The sequence below is a fragment of the Urocampus carinirostris genome, chromosome 20 (assembly GCF_059441175.1).
Source record: "Urocampus carinirostris isolate Australia breed hairy pipefish chromosome 20, RoL_Ucar_1.0, whole genome shotgun sequence".
In the NCBI taxonomy this organism is placed as follows: domain Eukaryota; kingdom Metazoa; phylum Chordata; class Actinopteri; order Syngnathiformes; family Syngnathidae; genus Urocampus; species Urocampus carinirostris.
Genome location: NC_142368.1, coordinates 19,070,794 through 19,092,782, shown reverse-complemented (window position 1 = coordinate 19,092,782; position 21,989 = coordinate 19,070,794). Strand labels below are relative to the sequence as shown.

The 21,989-nt window shown below is 35.0% G+C and overlaps 1 protein-coding gene across 1 annotated transcript in view; it reads left to right on the top strand.

Annotated features, from left to right (window-relative positions):
• The first annotated feature begins 10,630 nt into the window (after positions 1–10,630).
• Positions 10,631–21,989, top strand: part of tfap2d (transcription factor AP-2 delta (activating enhancer binding protein 2 delta)) — a 35,607-nt gene continuing 24,248 nt past the window's right edge. The window contains exons 1-3 of the mRNA XM_088324844.1: positions 10,631–10,936; positions 14,911–15,423; positions 21,902–21,962. Coding sequence (XP_088180970.1) covers positions 10,898–10,936; positions 14,911–15,423; positions 21,902–21,962 — 613 coding nt within the window. The 5' untranslated portion in view covers positions 10,631–10,897. The remainder of the gene's footprint in view (positions 10,937–14,910; positions 15,424–21,901; positions 21,963–21,989) is intronic.

The following is a 21,989-nucleotide window of genomic DNA, read 5'->3' as shown; positions in this document are numbered from 1 at the left end:
AAAGACCAAAAAAATGGAAACAGGGAAAGAAGGATAGAAAGAAAAAGACTAAGAAATAAGGTGAAACGGGGAGAAAAGAAAAAGAGAAAGAAAAAGACTATGAAATAAAGAAAAACGGGGGGAAAAGAAAAAGAGAAAGAGAAAGACTTAAGAAATAAAGAGAAATGGGGGGAAAAGAAAAAGAGAAAGAAAAAGACTATGAAATAAAGAGAAACGGGGGAAAAAGAAAAAGAGAAAGAGAAAGACTCAGAAATAAAGAGAAACGGGAGGAGAGAAACATAGAAAGAAAGAAAGACACTAAGAAATAAAGAAAAAGGAGGAAAAAATGAGGTAGAAAGAAATTAAGAGAAAGAATGAGGGAGAAAGAATAAGACTAAGAAATAAAGAGAAATAGAGGGAGGGAAATAAAGACAGAAAGAGAAGGACCAAAAAATGGAAACGAGGGAAAGAAGGATAGAAAGAAAAAGACTATGAAATAAGGAGAAACGGGGGGAGAAAAGAAAAAGAGAAAGAAAAAGACTCAGAAATAAAGAGAAACAGGGGGAAAGAAACATTGAAAAAAATGACTGAAGAAGTAAAGAGAAACAGGGGGGAAAGAAAGATAGAAAGAAAAAGATCAAGAAATAAAGAGAAACCGAGGGAAAAAAATAGAAAGAAAAATACTAAGAAAGAAAGAGAAACTGGGGAAAGAAAGAAACATTGGAAGAAAAGGACTAAAGAAAGATAGAAAGAAAAAGATCAAGAAATAAAGAGAAACAGGGGAGAGAGAACAATAGAACGAAAGAAAAAGACTAACAAATCAAGAGAACTGAGGAAAAGAAAGAAATATAGATAGAAAAAGATCAAGAAATAAAGAAAAACGGAGAGAAAGAAAAATAGAAAGAAAAAGACTAAGAAATAAAGAGAAACGGGGGGAGAAAAGAAAAAGAGAAAGAAAAAGACTATGAAATAAGGAGAAACGGGGGGAGAAAACAAAAAGAGAAAGAAAAAGACTATGAAATAAAGAGAAACGGGGGGAAAGAGAAAGAAAAAGACTTAAGAAATAAAGAGAAACGGGGGGGGAAAAGAAAGATAGAAAGAAAAAGATCAAGAAATAAAGAGAAACGGGGGAGAGAGAACAATAGAACGAAAGAAAAAGACTAACAAATCAAGAGAACTGAGGAAAAGAAAGAAAGAAATATAGATAGAAAAAGATCAAGAAATAAAGAAAAACGGAGAGAAAGAAAAATAGAAAGAAAAAGACTAAGAAATAAAGAGAAACGGGGGGAGAAAAGAAAAAGAGAAAGAAAAAGACTATGAAATAAGGAGAAACGGGGGGAGAAAACAAAAAGAGAAAGAAAAAGACTATGAAATAAAGAGAAACGGGGGGAAAGAGAAAGAAAAAGACTTAAGAAATAAAGAGAAACGGGGGGGGGAAAAGAAAGATAGAAAGAAAAAGATCAAGAAATAAAGAGAAACAGAGGGAAAAAAATAGAAAGAAAAATACTAAGAAATAAAGAGAAAGCGGGGAAAGAAAGAAACATTGGAAGAAAAGGACTAAAGAAAGAAAGATAGATGGAAAAAGATCAAGAAATAAAGAGAAACAGAGGGAAAGCAAAATAGAAAGAAAAAGACTAAGAAATAAAGAGAAACGGGGGGGAAGAAAGAAAGATGGAAAGAAAAATATCAAGAAATAAAAAGAAACAGAGAGAAAGAAAAATAGAAAGAAAAAGACTAAATAATAAAGAGAAACGTGGGAAATAAAGAAAGATAGAAAGAAAAAGATCAAGAAATAAAGAGAAACGGGTGAGGGAGAACAATAGAAGGAAAGAAAAAGACTAACGAATCAAGAGAACTGAAGAAACGAAAGAAATCTAGATAGAAAAAAAGATTAAGAAATAAAGAGAAACGGAGGGAAATAATTAAGACTTCATAAGTCTGTCCTCCTGTTTAGGGTGGTCACCACTGCGATCTTGTTATTATTCCCTCCTATTAATTAACACAAAGCAATCGCGCATGGCGGTCAATTGCGTGTCCGTTGGTGGCAGATTGTCCATTTTGCTGCCCTATTTTGACACGTGTCTGCACCAATGCCCCCCCCCATTCCTAAATGGACTTCCCACTTGACTCCGGCACTGCACACAAAGAAGAACAATTCAACGCTCTAATTGGCAACACCAACCGGCGATAATAGATCTCGACGCCTGTGGGGAATGAGACAATATAGCATAAAACTCGCAACGAATGAAGAAAAAAATTGAAGGATTTTTAGATGTGTCTGTTTCTTTCCTGACCGTCCACATGACGGCGACCACCTGTTGCATACACCTCACGCACTGCAAAAAGAGTCAGAATGAGAAAGAAAGAAAGAAAGAAAGAAAGAAAGAAAGAAAGAAAGAAAGAAAGAAAGAAAGAAAGAAAGAAAGAAAGAAAGAAAGAAAGAAAGAAACAGAAAGTAATGACGAGGGAGACTGAGTTAAAGAGAGAGACAGAAAAGGGGAAAACAGTGAAAGAAATAGAAAGAGCACAATAGAAAAGGAGAGAAAGAAACAGAAAAATAAAGAAAGAAAGAAAAAAAGTGAGAAAGATTAATAGTTGGAGAAAAGGGGAAAAGACAGAGAGAGAAAGAGAGACAAAAAGAGTAAGCATGAGAAAGACTGAAGGAAAAATAGATAGTGAGAAAGAGAGAGAGAGAAACAGAGAGCCATAACAACGGAGACTGAGTAAAAGAGAGAGAGAGAGAAGCTAAAAGAGATAGAAAAAGGGAGAAACAGTGAGAGAAATAGAGAGAGCAAAATAGAAAGAGAGAGAAATAGAGAAAAAAGTGAAAAAGAGGAAAAGTCAAAAGATTGAGAGAAGAGGAAAAGAGAGGGAGACAGAGAGACAAAAAGAGTCAGCATATGAAGGAGATATTAAGGGAGTGAGAAAGAGATAGAGAGAAAATGGGTGGAAATAAAGAAGAGAAGAGTGAAGAACAGAGGGAAAGAGAAAAAAACAAAAGACATGAATAGAAAAAAGGAGAGGAAAAAAAGAGCGTAGAGGGGTAAAAAGGAAAAGGAAGAAAAGGAGAGATAAAAAGAAAGAGAAATAAATAGAGGAAAAGAGAGAGTGAAAGGGAGAAACACAAACCGGCGATAATAGATATTGACGCCTGCAGGGAAATGAGAGGATATCGCTCCAAACTCGCCAAGGGTGTCTCATTTGAACACAAACGAATGAAGTGTCTGTTTCTCTACTGAGCGTCCATATGACGGCGACCACCTGTCGCATACACCTCACGCACTGCGCAAATTAATTTACTGCAAAACAAGACAGAACTGCCCCCCCCCCCATCCTCTCAACCGACAATCCCTATAATTACCAGAGCCACAATTAGCATATTAACCTGCGCTTCCTTTATCTAGGTCAGACAACATTTCAGTTTAATTACGTCGGCAGAAGAAAAAAACATCTTGTTTACAAGCCTCCACGCCGCCATGACAGCGCGGATCGTTATCCGTCTGGAAAAGGTTCGAATCCGCCTGCGCACAATTCCGAGGCCCGACGCAACAGACGCCGGCCTGAGTTTAATATCGCGAGAGTGGGGGGAAACAAAATCGGCGCATGCGCAGAGAGGCGTTTCGAGAAGCGTTTTTGGTTCCACAGAAAACATTGGAGATCCCGTTGAGATAATGAAGAGCCGATATTTTGATATCAATTCTTACACGTGGGCCTCAAGCCATTGTGAGCCTTTCCCTAGATCGGCAGCCATCGTTTAAAGGGACAGTGTGTGAGTCGAGTGCCTCCCAGAGGTCATCAAGAGAACACTATTAATTTGAATAATAAGCAGAAATACGTGAACTATTTCTCTCTCTCTCTCTCTATCACTCATGAAAATATCTATATCTATCATTAAAATATCTATATATGTCATTAATATTTCCATATCTATATCTATCAGTAATATCTCTATATCTATCATTAAAATATCTTTATATATATCATTAAAATATCCATATCTATCCTTATTACATATATATATATATATATATATATATATATATCTCATCTCATCTCATTAGCCGTACCGCTTATCCTCATTAGGGTCGCAGGGGGGCTGGAGCCCATCCCAGCCATCTTCGGGCAGTGGGCAGGGGACACCCTGAACTGGTTGCGGGGACAGACAACTCATTCGGTCATTCACACCTAGGGACAATTTGGACCGGCCAATTCACCTGAAATGCATGTTTTTGGAATGTGGGAGGAAACCGGAGTGCCCGGAGGAAACCCACGCAAGCACGAGGAGAACATACAAACTCCGCACAGAAATTCTGGAGCTGGATTTGAACCCACGACAGGTTCCCATGACATGAACTGTGCCGCACAAGCGCTAACCACTGCGCCGCCGTGCTGCCCTATATATATATATATATATATATATATATATATATATATATATATATATATATTTATATATATATATTTATATATCATTGAAATATATCTATATCCATCATTGAAATATCTCTATGTCTATCATTAAAATATCTATATCTATCATTAATACAGTGCATCCGGAAAGTATTCACAGCGCTTCACTTTTTCCATATTTTGTTTTATGTTACAGCCTCATTCCAAATTGTATTAATTTAATCTCTTATCTCAAAATTCTACACAAAATACTCCATTATGACAATGTGACAAAGTTTTTTTTTTACTTTTTTTGAATTTATTAAAAATGGAAAACTGAGAAATCACATTTACATAAGTATTCACAGCCTTTGCCATGAAGCTCAAAATTGAGCTCAGGTGCATCTTTTTTTCCACTGATCATCCTTGAGATCTTTCTACAGCTTAATTGGAGTCCACCTGCAGTAAATTCAGTTGATTGGACATGATTTGGAAAGGCACACACCTGTCTATATAAGGTCCCACAGTTGAGTGTGCATGTCAGAGCACAAACACCAAGCATGAAGTCAAAAGAACTGTCTGTAGACCAGCGAGACAGGATTGTCTTGAGGCAAGGACCCGAAGCACACAGCCAAGATCTCAAAAGATTGGCTTCAGAACCACTCCGTGAATGTCCTGGAGTGGCCCAGCCAGAGTCCAGACTTGAATCCGATCGAACATCTCTGGAGAGATCAGAAAATGGCTGTGCACAAACGTCTCCCATCCGACCTGATTGAGCTTGAGACTTATTGCAAAGAAGAATGGGCAAAACTGCCTAAAGATAGGTGTGCTAAACTTGTGGGATCATATCCAAAAAGACTTGAGGCTGTATTTGCTGCAGAAGGTGGATCAACAAAGTATTAAGCAAAGGCTGTGAATACTTATGTAATTGTGATTTCTTAGTTTTCTATTTTTAATAAATTCAAAAAAAGTTAAAAAAAAAAAAAAAAAACTTTTTCACATTGTCATAATGGAGTATTTTGTGTATAATTTTGAGATAAGAGATTAAATTAATACAATTTGGAATGAGGCTGTAACATAACAAAATGTGGAAAAAGTGAAGCGCTGTGAATACTTTTCGGATGCTCTGTATATATCTATCAGTAATATCTCTATATCTATCCTTAATATATCTATACCTATCAGTAATATCTCTATATCTCTCTATATTTTTATATACATGTATATATATATATATATATATATATATATATATATATATATATATATATATATATATATATATATATATATATATATATATATATATATATTTACTTTTTTATTTTTATTTTTCGTTGCCCATTTTTACTTTTTGAATTACTTTTACTTGCTCTCCAATTTCGTTTAACAATGAAGGCCATTCATTGATTGATCTATTCATTCATATTAGGGCAGTGTTAATTTTTACTCTTTCAGTGTTAAATTAGCACTTGGTATTTTACTATATAGGTAGGTTTGTGCTGACTAATTGATAACTTAGTGAAAACCGCAAGAAAGATCATCGTGCTTGCCAAAGGATCCTTATCCGTTCATTTAATAATCCATTCATTCATTCATAGTTAATTAATCAATTAATTCATTCATTCATTCATTCATAATTAGTTAATTCATTCATTTATTCATTTATTGGATAACTATTATCTCCCCAGCTAGTTTTCTTCTCTTTCTACTCTCTTTTTTTAGCCAATCGTGCACATAGTCGTCAAGGACTAGACTCAGAGAAAGTTTCTTCCCCAGGGCCATCACCAACATAAACAAGCGCGCAAAACTGCAAAAACGTCCGTTTTGCGACTTTTTTTGTGATTTCCTTTTATTGCTGCTCGTGTTATTTCACCACTTTTCTTTGCACAGTTGCAATATTCTTCATTTGAACTACTATTATAACCGTAGGCCGGTCTCTAAGCTCTATGTTGTGGATATTTTTGCCTATTTATTCTCACAGTCTTTGAATGAAAACTTTATTCGAACATTAAAATAAAAACAGAACAAAAACAATAACTCAACAGCAATATAATGTTACATAATAGGTTCGAAAAGGGGTAGTAAGAAGCAAATGCTTATATTCCCTACCCCTTCATCTTCCCCACCAAATACACCAATGATAATAACAACAATAGTAATAATATAAATAATAACAGTTATGATATAACAATAGCAACAATAACAACAAAGTTAACCATAGTTCTACACGCACTATTCCTAATCTCTCGTATCACCCATTTACTTCCTCTCTGTATTCCGCCAGTAATGTTTTTTTGTACTTAAATCTGAACAGGTGAATATTTGGACATTGTTTGATCTCGTCTTGTAAATTGTTCCAAAGATTCACTCCACACACATTTACTTTTCCTGTTGGTGCTCACCGTTGGGATTATGAATTTACTACAGCCCCTTAAATTATAATTTCCCTCTTTCCGAATAAATCATTTATGGATGTGTTCTGGCACTATGTTTTTGTTGACCTTAAATAGCAGTTGTGCAGTGAAAAATTTTACTAAATCATCCAATTTTGATAATTTGGACTGCAGGAATAAAATAGGAGTATGATCTCGATATCTTTCATATTATTTATCTCGTTTTGAAGTCTTTATTGCAATTACCTTGGAATGCTATGTCTAATTTTAATGTTTTCATCACGTTGATATGAATGGCATTAATGTCTCTTTTCTTCTTCTCTTCTTCTCCCAACGGTCAACTCAGGTTGGACCTCAACCTCCATCGAGATGCGACCCCATTCCTTCGTTTGTTCGTTCATTCATCTTTTCCTTCATCAATTCATTTATTCATCCAACCACGGATAAAATCAGCCGCCTTCACGCAACCCGGGTTAGACCTGCATGAACCTGTAATGAATTGGGACACCACTTGATTGCAGAAGTGAGTGTACTGTATTGAATAGGCCTAATAACAGAATGAAGGGCGGGCGGGCATGGAACAGATGGGCGGGATAAATAGTTTCTTAATTAAATTGTAGGCAGACTCACTCGGTGCATGCGTGGTGGCGTCTGCATGCGCGTCTCCAGATCATGCTAAGCTTATCCAGCTGACGTGCAAAAAAAAAAGAAAAAAAAATAACCCCAAAAAACGTGACAGTTTGAATTTAGACGAGACATGGAACACCCCCCAAAACACATCACCGGCCTTTTGCAGTTCTGCAGGCTTTGTCATTTTCTTACCTTGGGCATTGGCGATATATTGTTTCTTGTCTTTGCACGTGGGATGCAGTAAATACACATTTTTAATCATATCGATTTTTCGCGGTGAATAGGGGGGGAGAGACACTCGTGATTTTTGCACCTTTGGTCAAATATTTGGACAGATGAACGCATTCGATAATGATAGAATAGAATAGAATAGAATAGAATAGAATAGAATAGAATAGAATAGAATAGAATAGAATAGAATAGAATAGAATAGAATAATAAGTTAGGACAGGATAAAATAGAATAATATAAGATAGAGTAAAATAGAATTTGATATATGATAATAGAATAAGCTGTAGGATAATATGATAAGATATAGGATAATAGGATAAGATATAGGATAATAAAGTAAGATAAGATCTAGGATAATAAAATAGGATAGGATATAGGATAACAGAATAGGATAGGATTTTGGATAAAAGATTAGGATATGAGATAGGATAAAAGGATAGGATAGGATAGGATAATAGAATAGGATAAGATATGGGATAATAGAATAGGATATGGGATCATAAAATAGGATATGGGAAAATATAATAAGATATGGGATACTAGAAAATAATAGGATATGGAATTTAAAAAATAGGATATGCAATAATAGAATATAATAGGATATGGGAGAATAGAATAGGATATTGGACAATAGAATGGAATAGGGGATAATAGAATAGGATATGGGATAATAGAATAGGATATGGGATAATAAAATAAGATAATAGAAAAGAATAGCATATGGAATAAGAGAAAATAATAGGATATGGAATAAAATAATAGAATATGATATGCGATAATAGAATAGAACATGGGATAATAGAATAGGATATGGGATAATTGGATAATTTATAGGATAGTAGAGTAGGATAGTATATAGGATAGGATATAGGATAATAGAATAGAATACGATGTTAGATAATAGAATCGAATAGGATATAATGTAATAGAATAGGATATGGGATAATAGAATAGAAAAGAGTAGAATAGAATATGATATGATATGGGATAATAGAATAGGATGGAATAGAATAGAATATAATAGAATAGAACAGAACAGAAAAGAACAGAATACTCTTTTGTCATTGATATCAAAGTGTTCAAACATATGCAAAGAGATTAGACACTGCACTCCTGGGTGAAAAATGAGACAAAAGGCTGTCTGAATAAATAGGCAAAACAATTTACAACCTAGTGCTTAGAGACTGGCCCAGGTTATATTAATAGTGCATTAAGAAGCAGTGGAATAATATTAAAAACAATAAATTTTCCCAGAAACAATCATTTTAAATATGACATAATTCGATATTCCCCGCATCCTTCCCGAAACAACTACCCCGAATGCGTATCAATGCGTATATAGTTTTGTATTTTAAAGAATAAAATATTCATTTAAAGACATATATGAAAAATAGCAGAAAACTGTCTTTATTGTCATTGATATCAACGTGGGATCACATTGTATGCAACGGGATTAAATGTGGCGCTCCAAGGTAAACACGAAATGAATATTTTAAAGAGAAAAAATAAGACAAAGTACTTTTAGAGCAATAAAAATGTCAAGGTCTTGATTATAGAGGTATGATAACAGTACAATAAGAGTATAGAGTATCGGAAACATAGTACTATATAAAAACCGAAAACGAAAAAAAAAAATCCACTTAAAAATCGGAACATTAAAAAAGAACTCACCCGAAACGCATAGATTTAGCATTTTCACGAATAAAATATTCATTTCAAGACATATATAAAAAATAGCAGAAAACTGTCTTTATTGTCATTGATATCAACGTGGGATCACATTGTATGCAACGGGATTAAATATGGCGTTCCTGGGTAAACATGAAATAAATACTTTAAAGAGAAAAACATAGGACAAAAGACTTTTAGAAAGATAAAAATGACAAGGTCGTGATTATGGAGGTATGATAACAGTACAATAAAAATATAGAGTATCACAAATATAGTACAATATAAAAACCGAAAACTAAATAAAATCTCCTTTAAAATCGAAATACCGAAAAAAGAACTCCCCAAAACGCATACATTTTTGCATTTTCAAATATAAAATATTCATTTAAAGACATATATAAAGAATAGCAGAAAACTGTCTTTATTGTCATTGATATCAACGTGGGATCACATTGTATGCAATGGGATTAACTATGGCGCTCCAGGGTAAACATGAAATAAATACTTTAAAGAGAAAAAGATAACACAAAAGACTTTTAGAGCAATAAAAATGACAAGGTCGTGATTATAAAGGTATGACAATAGAATAAGAATATGGAGTATCGCAATTATAGTACAATATAAAAACCGAAAACTAAAAAAAAAAATCCCCTTTAAAATCGAAATACCGAAAAAAGAACTCCCACAAAACGCATATATTTTGCATTTTCAAGAATAAAATATTCATTTCATGTCATGGCCGCAGAATGTAAAAAAAGACCCATTATCGAAATTAGCCACGGAAGGAAAAACAAAACAAGTCCGCCTGCACAAGACAAAAGCGATAATAGTAAACTGCATAGAGTGTAATCTAGTTTTCAAACAATTAAATACTCGAGTATTACTTCTTAGCCTAAACGTATTGATTATATCGATCAAACTTACATTGTATTTGGTAAATCCGTTTGCAAAATATCAACAAAAGAAAACAGGAGTGCTGTTGTTGTTAAAATCCCCCCCAAAATCCCCTAAATGATATTTAAGTATTAGAACTTTTCCTAGAAATAACCCAAAAAATAACAGTAGAAAAATAAAAGACATGTTGTTTTTAATTGGCATTTCTGTGCAAATTGTACAAAAAAGGTACAAAGACGCAAATGCAATCAAGTTTAAAAAGAAATCCAACGGCCAAACCAGTCAAAAAACGGGAAGCGTCCGTCCCAAAATAGGGAAACAAAATAAAAAAAAACGTAAAAGGAGCAGCGAGTACTCGCTCCTCAAGACGAAGATATAATATTTATTCGTTGCAGGTCTCCTGGGACGCTCCACTCCCGTCTATTGTCCTCCCATTCCTCGGCGCCGATGCTTCATTTTGTTAACTTCCATATTACCAAGGGACCTACGACATCAGCCGAGAAATAGCCTGCAAGTACAAAATCCGTGAAGCAACCCCCGTTTTTTGCAGAGGGGAGACGCTCGCTTTGCTCGCTCGCTGCTACCGACGCGGGAGGTGCTTGGTGTCTTTCCGTTCCTTGCGCATTTTGGGTTTGGATTTTAAGGCTTTTTTTCGTAAGTAACAAAGGAGAGGAGAGAGGGGAGCGGCAGTGGAGACAAAAAACACAATGTCAGCGACCTTCCCAGGACTAGTCCACGACGCGGAGGTAAGATGTTCGATTTCTTGTATTTGGCATTTTGATGCAAAACTTTTCGGAAACCCGTGTGTCGCTTTTGTGTATTTCCTCGTTTATTTTTTGATTTATATGCAATCCCAAAATGAAATAAACACCAAAGGCTTGTTAAAAAACCGTCCCCTCAAAATATAAAAAAAAACAATTTAAATCCATGCAAAATAACGCGTATTATTATTTATCAAGGCTTCGTGACGTCAGCATCTTATATGCATAGTTCACTGAAATCAAGTAAAAACAAATACTTTGTTATTAATGCTCTAATTTAAATGGTTCAATTTGTATTGTTAGATTTGGGGTAACGCGCCCCAATTAGCGAATCAGTTAGCCCGAAATCATGTGTAGGAATACAATTAAAACGAGAATACATCCGTTATTTATTCCTCTCGTTTCTTGTTGGCTTCCTATTTATGAAAATGTTACTTTTTGTAGTTTTAGTTCGGGCATTTTATTCTGAGAACAAATTAATTTCGATTACTTAAAGACTGTAAAATGAACCTCAACGTAATTATACAGATAAATAAAAGGGCTTTCTTGCACCCGGCTACATACGTTTAAGGAATTTTACAAGTAATACTATTATATCTTGTTTTTAGTCTCCTTTATCATTTTTGTATTTTCTTGTTTTTTTCAATTGTGTGTGTGTTCCTCTTTTTAGATTAAAATACAGCATTTTCTTCCTCCCCCCATTTTTTATTCCCCCCCCTTTCTTCCATTTTTCTCCTTCGTTTTCTACTTCTTTCATCCTTTTTTCTCTTTTTGCACTTTTTCTTCTTTTTTTCCCCCTTTCATTCTTTTATTTCGATGCAAAATACTGGCCCCCTAAAAAAAAGATAATTAGTGCGGTTTGGTCACTCCGAGTCCCCGTAATTCGTAATCTTCCTACTCGTTTTCCCATGCAGGACACAATACAGTGACATCTAGTGGTCAGATCTTACACACTATCCCTTGACGTGTTCCTTTAACACTATATCAAAGGATCACTGAATTATTTTTATTTTCTAAAACTGAAAATCAAGTACTAAAAAGCTCCGAAAGACTACAAACTACGGAAACTCAACGTGACCAAACCTAAACATTTTCCTTCTCATATAATTCAGGAATTAACAAAAATTAACATTAAAAATTAACTATTTACACAAAAATAACATTATTACCCGACAATGTTATATATTACAATATTCTGACGAAATATTTAAAATCAAATAAGAAAACAGAAATTGAAAAACAAATAAATTACGCTACAAAATTAAAATAGTATCGCTCCTAACTCCTATAATATATGATACTCAAAGACACTTTTGATATGTTAATCTTCTTTTGTTTATTCATCTAAAATACGTACTGATAGTATATATTTTTTAATTCTAATTGATGTAAATAAAGGTTGTATATTTAAAGTATGTACTGTATAGTATATATTTTCTTTATTTTAGTCGATGTAAATAAAGGTTGTACATTTATCTAAAGTACGTAATGTATAAGTATATATTTTTTATTTTAATGAATGTAAATAAAGGTTGTATATTTATCTAAAGTACGTCCTGTTTAGTATATATATATGTATTTATTTTAATTGATTTAAATAAAGTTTATCTTTTAAATCGTGTTGCGAAAAAACTCTTATCACGAAAATAATGAAATGAAAAGGTTTTCAAGAGACCCGTCCCCCGAAATAAATTAAATTGTCTCTTATATCAATTAGTTAAGACACGATCATATTGTCACATACTCAATTTCTGAGTTGTTTTTACCGTATACTTCTCCTCCTGTGTTAAACATGAGAATATTAGAAATAGCATAACATAGTAATAATAATAATAATAATGATAATAATAATATTGTGTGTTAAGTTGCTCACGAGCTAACCCAGGTCTTCAATTCTTTCTGTCAGTCAGATTTTAAATTGATCTGGAAGACTTATTTATTTCTGTTTTAACCGAAAACGTATAAATGAAATAAAATTAAAAATCCAAATGGATAGCACACCGGGTGAAAAAAGGAGGAAATCCAGAGCAAATGCGTCTTTTCGCAAGACTACAGAAAAATCACTTTTATGGGGTGGAACCAATATTTTGATTTAGGTTTCCTGTGTTTTTCAGGGATAATGAGTTCATTTAGATTTTTTGTGACGTACAAAATGTAAAGTTTATTCTTGTATATCAGTTTGTTGTTACACTGAAAAGTCAATATTTTTAATTATATTTTGTGATGTGAATATGAGTTAGCCGACTTTAAAGTACCTCAGAATAAAAAGGGTCACTGTACAATAAATTGGAGTTATATCATAATTTAGAATAAGAGATTTTTAAATTATGAATTCGTTTTTTTGCATTTACATGATCGCTACTGTCGTGTGTGTGTGAGAGACGTGTTTCCAGTTTTTATTCGTTTTTCCAATGTTTACAATGTTAAAGACTGCAATACATTTAAAAAAGAAAAACATAAACAATTATCAGGATGCGTCTGTTTCACATGGCAAGGTATTGGCGAGAAATCTGGATTTAAAGGAATATTAAATCGATTTTAAATGGTTTGGTTTTAAGAAAAGATAAATGTCATCTATACTGGGGGGGTGTACTGTATGTACTTACTAAGTACTTTGAGTTGGACGTCGGTGTTTAAGAACCGCTATCAAAATACATTCGGTTTTGGATTCAGAGTTGAATCTGGATCCTGAGTAAAAGGGACGACGGGTCAATTTGCTTCCCACTCATGCTGCTCAGTTGTCTAAATTATGTGACCCGTTTAAGCAAGAAATTTAAAAAAGATTTAAAAAATTGAGATGCGTCATTTTGATGATATTTGAAAGAAATCCATATTGTAAGGAATATTAAGTTGTTATAACTTTCAGGTTAAAGGAAAAACTATATGTCAACATGTCAGAGCCTTAAAAAATAAAAGCTTTATTTAAGTCTTATAAGGGAGGCAACACATACTGTATAATTACACTCCCCATATCCCATATTCATTGGGAGGTGTTAAGAACGTTCTCCTACGAAAACCATATATTTTCCCATTAGCAAATATCTTTGACAAAGTTCCAGGGAACCACTAGGGGGCTCCCAAGAGCCGCATGCAGTTGGACTGCTGCCGACCCTCGATAAATACTGTATACATTCATATTTGTTGGAAAATTTTCAAAAATGTTTGTGTTAAGCCTATTCTCCTACAGAAATCATATATTTTTCCATTATCAATTTTTTTGAAAATACTCGAGTGCGCCACCAGGGAGCTCCAAAGAGCTGCATGTGGTTCGACTGCCTCCGACCCTCAATAAATACTGCATCCATCCATATTCATTGGAACATTTTCAAAATATTTGTGTAAAGTTTGTCCTCCTACTGAAACTGTAGATTTTTCCATTATCAAAAATTTTCAAAAAAGCGGCAGAGTGCCGCCACACTGCCACCTGTTGCTGACCCTCGATACTGAGTACATCCATATTCATTGGAAAATCTTCAGAATGTCTGAGTGAAGTTTGTCCTCCTACACAAACAATATATTTTTTCATGATCAAATTTTTGAAAAAACGCCGGCGGTCCAAAGAGCCGCATGCGGTTTGACTGATCCTGAATCTCGATAAATAATGTACATCCACATTCATTGGAAAATTTTCGGAACGTTTGTCCTCCTACAGAAATTGTATATTTTTCCATTATCAAAGTTTTTGAAAAAGCGTCCGAGTGCCGCCACACCGCCGCCTGTTGCTGACCCTTGATAAATACTGAATACCTCCATATTCATTGGAAAATGTTCGGAACGTTTGTCCTCCTACAGAAATTGTATATTTTTCCATTAACAAAGTTTTCGAAAAAGCGTCCGAGCGCCACCAGGGATTTGCAAGGGACTCAACTGACCCCCAGTGTTAGATTCTAGTACAATTCATGTTTTTATGCAGCATTTTAAATGGAAAAGTGAGTAAATTTGGAATTTGGATCCTGCAGATACGACACGACGGGTCAAACAGCTATCGGCTGATGCAGCTGGGTTGCCTGGAATCCGTGGCCAATTCCTCGGTGGCCTACTCCTCCTCATCCCCTCTCACGTATCCACCGACGGGAAGCGAGTTCGCCTCCCCGTACTTCTCCGCCAACCACCAGTACACCCCCCTGCACCACCAGTCCTTCCATTATGAGTTCCAGCATTCGCACCCAGCGGTGGCCCCGGAGGCCTACGGTCTCAATTCGCTCCATTCGGGTCAGTACTACCAGCAGATCCACCACGGGGAACCGGCGGACTTCATCAATCTGCACAACGCGCGATCGGCACTCAAGTCGTCATGTCTGGACGAGCAACAACGGCGAGAGTTGGGTTGCCTGGACGCGTATCGGCGACACGACCTTTCCCTTATGACCTCGCACGGATCCCAGGCCTATGGGGTCGGGATGCACCACCCGGACCAGAGACTGCTACCCGCAGCCGGACTCGGTCTCCCTGCGACTGCGGATGACCTGCAGGTAGGGCCCTGCACTGAGAAAACAAAATACCGTATTTATTTCTGTCTAAAACTAACAAAATAATGACCGTATTCATATATAACGCGCAATTGTGTATAACCTGCACCCCTAACAAAAATGTATACATAATGCAGAAAAACTACCATTTTCATAGTGTATAAAACGCATTCGTGTGTAACGCACACACTAACAAAAATACCGTATTCATTAGTCTATAACGTGAAGCCCAAACAAGAAAATTACCGTACTTATTCATATATAACGCGCACTTCTGTATAACCTGCACCCCTAACAAAAATGTATGCGTAATGTAGAAAAATTACAATTTTAATAGTGTAAAACACGCATCCATGTGTAACGCACGCACCTAACAGAAAATACCGTATTTATTCGTGTATAAAGTGAAGCCCAAAAGAAAAGAAATACCGTATTTATTCATGTATAACGTGCACTTGTGTATAACCTGCACCCCTAACAAAAATGTATGCGTAATGTAGAAAAATTGCCATTTTAATAGTGTATAACACGGATTCATGTGTAACGCACGCACCTAACAGAAAATACGGCGAATATTCGTCTATAAAGTGAAGCTCTAACGAAAAAAAAAATTACCGTAATTATTCATGTGTAACGCACACTCATCTAACGCGCACACCTAACAAAAGGAAACCGTGTTTATTCGTGTATCATGCGCACTGGGTTATAACGGCGCCCCCAATAAAAACAATTACTATATTAATTTGAGTGAAATGCACACTAGTGTATAAAAATGACCATTTTAATTCATTTATAACGCACACCTCTGACAAATATAACGACTGTTTGTATTCGTAAATAACCACACTTGTTTATAACGTCCAGCCATACTAAAAATTACCGTTTTTATTAATGCATTGCGCACACTCGTGAATGCATTTTGGGGAATTTATTCATGTATAAGGCGCACTCGTGTATAACGTGCACCCCAAACGAAAAATGACAGTGTTTATTCGTAAATAACACGTACTTGTGTATAACGTGCGCCCCAAACAAAAAAAAATACCGTTTATATTTCTGTATAGTGCACACCCGTATATCCAAATTTTTGAATCCATCCATGTGTAACGCGCACTAGTTTATAACCTGCACCCAACAATAATTACCGTATTTATTCGAGTATAACACATACTAGTGTATAAAGATTAACACAGTTATTCATGTTTAACAACGCACACACAGCTCTAACAAGAAAGTACCTTATTTATTTGTATATAATTCCCACCCTAATGTAAAAAAACAACCCCGCATTCATTCGTGTATAACGCGCACTTGTGTCGAGAAATTACCATATTTATTCGTGTAAAACGCGCGCTCGTGTATAAAAATCACCGTATTTATTTGTGCATAACGCACACTCGGGTATAATGCGCACTTTGCGACCGGGTGGTGTCCGACTGCTGATAAACAAAAGGAAGAATACAAACTACGGATAAAAAATGATCGAAACGCTCTATTTTTCTCAGTTTGCGAAGATAGAGAAAAAAATAAAGAAAAATAGAAGAAAGGGTATGAGAAAGAAAAGGAGAAACACCCGGCAATGCATTCGGTTTGTATTTATTTAGAAAAAAAAAACTAAAAATATATTTTTTCAATCATTTAACGGGCGCGCCTGCTCTATAGTGCAAGAAATATGGTATAGAAAATTCTAGTCCCGTCTTAATAAAATGGTCAACCCCCAGGCGACCATGCCACATTGGCCAAGACCCCCTCCCTCCCACCCACTAAGACCAGCATAATTCCAAAATATGAGTGGAAAAGAGGACGCCAGATGTCTACCAGTCTGCTGACTGTTTCGCTCCATAAATGCGAAGGAAAAAGGCGAAGAACGATGCATAATATAAAAGTCTGGATCATATGCTTGCCAGAAAAGAAGAAGGGCGGTGGGCTTTGGGGGGCGGGGGGCGTTCCTCTGAATGCAGCGAGTAAATGTCAAGTGCACTGAGCCGCGCCTGCAAAAGGCAAGCGTCCTTTTTTCCCCCTCCCGCAAAGGTTAATTGACTGGCAGTCTATACAATCCTCGTAAAAGCCGCGCACCTTTTATTCCACCACGTGCACACGCGACCCGCTTTACACCGTTAAAGAAGTAGTGGAGATTTTAACAAAAACAACCTGTTTTTGTGCATGCGCATGGGCGTCCGGGTGTAACCGTGAAGCGAAGAAAAGCGGCTGTTTTCTCCATTCTGCAGCCGAGAAGGATTAACGGACACAAAAGGTCTCCGAGAACACCACAAAGCACCGTAGTTGATCCAATTACCGACTTAACGTCAATCAACTTTGTTCCTTATGCAGCGACATCTGATCGGATTTAAACAAGCTTCCTTTTCGAACGTGTGAGAAACCATTTTCGGGCCATGTTAAGTGGAAACCGAACTACTGTTATGCGCCATAATTATATTTATTTTGGGGGTAATTCGAACAGTTTTGTAGGATTGTACTTTATGGAGTTGCACACACTTTTTGGATGAGAAAGTTTTGTGCGAATAAATATAGTCAACAATTACCATAATGCAGAAAATAATCATTTTTATTCTGGAAATTCAAACGATATTGCAGGATAGTAATCATAGTTTAGCCGCACATATTTGCAGATAAGGAGCAAATTAGGACCAGTTAAAATAGTCAACAATTACCCTAATGCAAAAATGATCCTTTTTATTCTGGAAATTCAAACAGTCTTGCAGGATATTAAACATAGTTTAGCCGCACATATTTACAGATAAGAAGCAAATTAGGACAAGTTAATATAGTCAACAATTACCTTAATGCAGAAAATGATCCTTCTTATTTTGTCAATTCAAACAGTCATGCAGGATAATAATCATAGTTTAGTAGCACATATTAACACCTAAGAAATAATCTCGGGCAAGTCAAGAGTATATAGTCACCAATTTACCATGATGTGCCAAAATTATACAATTTATGTTGGAAATTCAAACAGTTTGATAATTGAGGTAGCCGCACATATTTTTCAAATGAGAAATAATTTTGCCCAAGTTCATATCGTCAACAATTACCATAATGGAGAAAATTGTACTTTTTAAGTTGGGAATTCAAACAGTTTTGCCGAATTGTTTATTTAGTAGCTGCACATATTTTCAGCTCATAAAAAAATAGGGAACGTGATACATAGTAATATAGAGTATACAATCACCAATTTGACATTATATGCAAAATCCTATGATTTATGATGATAAAATCAAACTGTTTTGTTGGATAATAATTGTAAATATTCTCAATTTTGAGAAAGTTCACTGTACAAAGTCACCATTGTGCACAAATTATATGGTATAAAATGGAAAAATCAAGCAGTTTTGACGCATAAAAATTAAAATAGCCGCACATAATTTCAGCTAAGAAACCATATATGGTCACCAATTTACCATTATGAGCCAAAATTATGATATTTATGTTGGAAATTCAAACTGTTTTGAAAGAGAATAATTGTGGTCGTCGCATACTGAATTTTGTTTGTTTTGATATCGATATCACTGATTTTTATTTTGTGTCCAACAACCTATAGTGTCCTAAAAGACGCTTCGGAAACATTTTATCATAATTATTACTTTATTCGTATTATTCAGAGTAGAACAAAATATACGGAGAAATAATGATCAAAAAAGAAAGAAAAGTGAGCTGTCTGGAGGCGAAAAGGGGAGCAGATGCGACGATTCTGCGGTGCACCAAATCCACTGTCATACGTGCACGCCCGCAACCGATTTTGAAGGCGAACAAAAGCCGCCCCCCCGGTTGCTAAGCTAATTCATGCAAGATCTTTGCCTTTTGTATATTGATCTTATAATCACTTTAGCTTTGCAATGGGAGAAAGAGGGACAGAAGAGGAGCCGGTTTTATGTGGGAAATAAATCGCTTTTGCACACTCTATTATAATCGGGTGGTGGGCTTTTTTTACGGGGCACAGACCTTGAGGCTTGCACGGGGGCATTATGGTACCGAATTAAAAAAAGAAAAGAAAGAGAGAGTCTATCCTTGCATGGTGATGTTGTGTATAGAGTAAAAACCGGCACGCGGTGCTCACGTGTGCAGACAAGGTTGGACGTTCGAATCGTCCGCGCATTGATTATGCAAATCAGACTTGCTTGCTACTTTGACTTTTGAGGTTAAAAATGTCTTTGATGTTTAATTATTTGGACTCCGTGCACTCTCAGAATTCCCAATGAGTGTGAATTGTTCGAGGGAATACTTGTGTTTACCTTTGTTTGTGATCGATGAAAGAGCTCGTTTTCGTTTGATTTTGCACAATCAAATTGGACTGACACCTATTTTAAATACTTCCATAATGCTTGCCAAGGTCTGGATTAACATTTCAAAATACTTATGTGTTAAGATTCAAAGTGTTTATGGTCAGTAAAGAACGGTAAACAGGAAAGAACCACGGTTTCCTGCACAATGAATATATTACTTTGCTGTCCGCGCAGTTGCCGGAGTAAAAATAGAAACTAAGAAACTATATACATGTACACATAAACGAATATTACGAATATTAATAGATAACACAAGATGAATGAACTTCTTATTTTGCTGTCCACACAGTTGACAGTGTAAAAATAGAAACTAAGAAACTATATAAATGTATACATAAAAGAATATTACGAATATTAAAAGATAAAGATACACCACCCAAAAAAATTCTTACCTTGCTGTCAAAACAGTTGCCAGCGTAAAAATAGGAACTAAGAAACTATATACATAAAAATATATGACGAATATTAAAAGATAAAAATACAAGATTAATGAAATTCTTACTTTGTGGTCCCCTAAGTTGCCAGCATAAAAAATAGAAACTAGGAAACTAAAAACATGTATACATAAAAGAATGAGACGAATATTAAAAGGTAACACAAGATTAATGAACTTCTCACTTTGCTGTCCACACAGTTGCCAGCGTAAAAAAAAAAACTAGGAAACTATATAAATCATCTCATCTCATTAGCTGCACCGCTTATCCTCAGTAGGGTCGCGGGAACATATAAATGTTTACATAAAAAGAACATTCCAAATATTAAAAGATAAAAATACAAGATTAATGAAATTCTTGCTTTCCTGTCCATACAGTTGCCAGCGTAAAAATAGAAACCAGTAAACTAAATACATGTATACCTAAAATAATATTACGAACATGAAAATACACGATTAATGACATTCTTACTTTGCTGTCCACGCAGTTGCCAGCGTAAAAATAGAAACTAAAAAACTGAATACATGCATGAATAAAATAATATTACGAATATTAAGGGATAAAAACACAAGATAAATACAACTCCTACTTTGCTGTTCACTCTGTTGCTAGTGTAAAAATAGGAACTATAAAACTAAATATATAGAAGAATATTATGAATATTAAAAGATAAAAATGCACGATAAATGAAATTCTTACTTTGCTGTCCACACAGTTTCCAGCATAAAAATAGAAACTAAGAGACAATACACATAAAAGAATATTACGAATATTAAAAAGATGAATGAAATTCTTACTTTGCTGTCCGCACAGTTGCCAGCGTAAAAAAAGAAACTATACCCATGTATGCATAAAATAATATTTAAAAAAAACAAGATTAACTCAAGATGAGTGAAGAAAATAAGTAAAAAAATAGTGTCACTTGCAATAATTGGAATACTGATTCCTGTGACTACAAAAGTAGTCAAAGAAATTAATTCTATTGGACTGAGAAGGCCCATTACATAAAAAAAATGGTATCAACTAAAGCCCCACCAATATTGAAAAATCGTTGAATACAAAATGAGCGTATTCATGAGTACTTTGAACGTAGTAAAATACATAACTATACACATAAACACATATATATTTGATCTTGAAAATGTCAGATAATGTTTTACCAAAAATATGTCAAATTAGATCTGCTATATGAGACAACCTGGCTCACTCTAAGGATCTTCTTTTTCATGAAACTATGTTAGAATATAAATGTAATATGTAAAATACTCTGGTATGATGGACAGTGGATCATTTTGCTCGATTCTAGTATTTTACATATTAATAATCCTAAAAAAGAATAAAAAAAATTGAATTGACCACAAAATGTATAAAAATATGTTGGACTTTTGTTATGTTGCACTATTAATCCAAAATAAATTAAAATTCAGGCTTAGGTTTGCCTATTTACCCTGCAATTTTTTACCTTATTGCGTGTTCATCCTGTTTAATATCGTAGCCTCATCTACGTCTTTTAAAAACGATAAATAAAAATACAAAAAGCTTAATATCAACAAATCATCTGGCTTGGTTCCAACAAACCGTTTTGCGTCTGCGAGAATATCAACCTTGACATTTTTTACGTATTTAACACATTTCGTATGTACATTTTTATTGTTTTTTTTTGGACTTGTAATTCGGCGTATTTGGTAAATCCAAATAATTTTGTATATGTTTTTGCTAATATGCGTGGGTTTTCCTTCCAAGGGCTCCGTGGAAGCGCAGTGTGGGCTTGTGCTTAACGGTCAAGGGGGTGTCATCCGGAGAGGTAAGACCCAATTGCAGATTTTTTTTA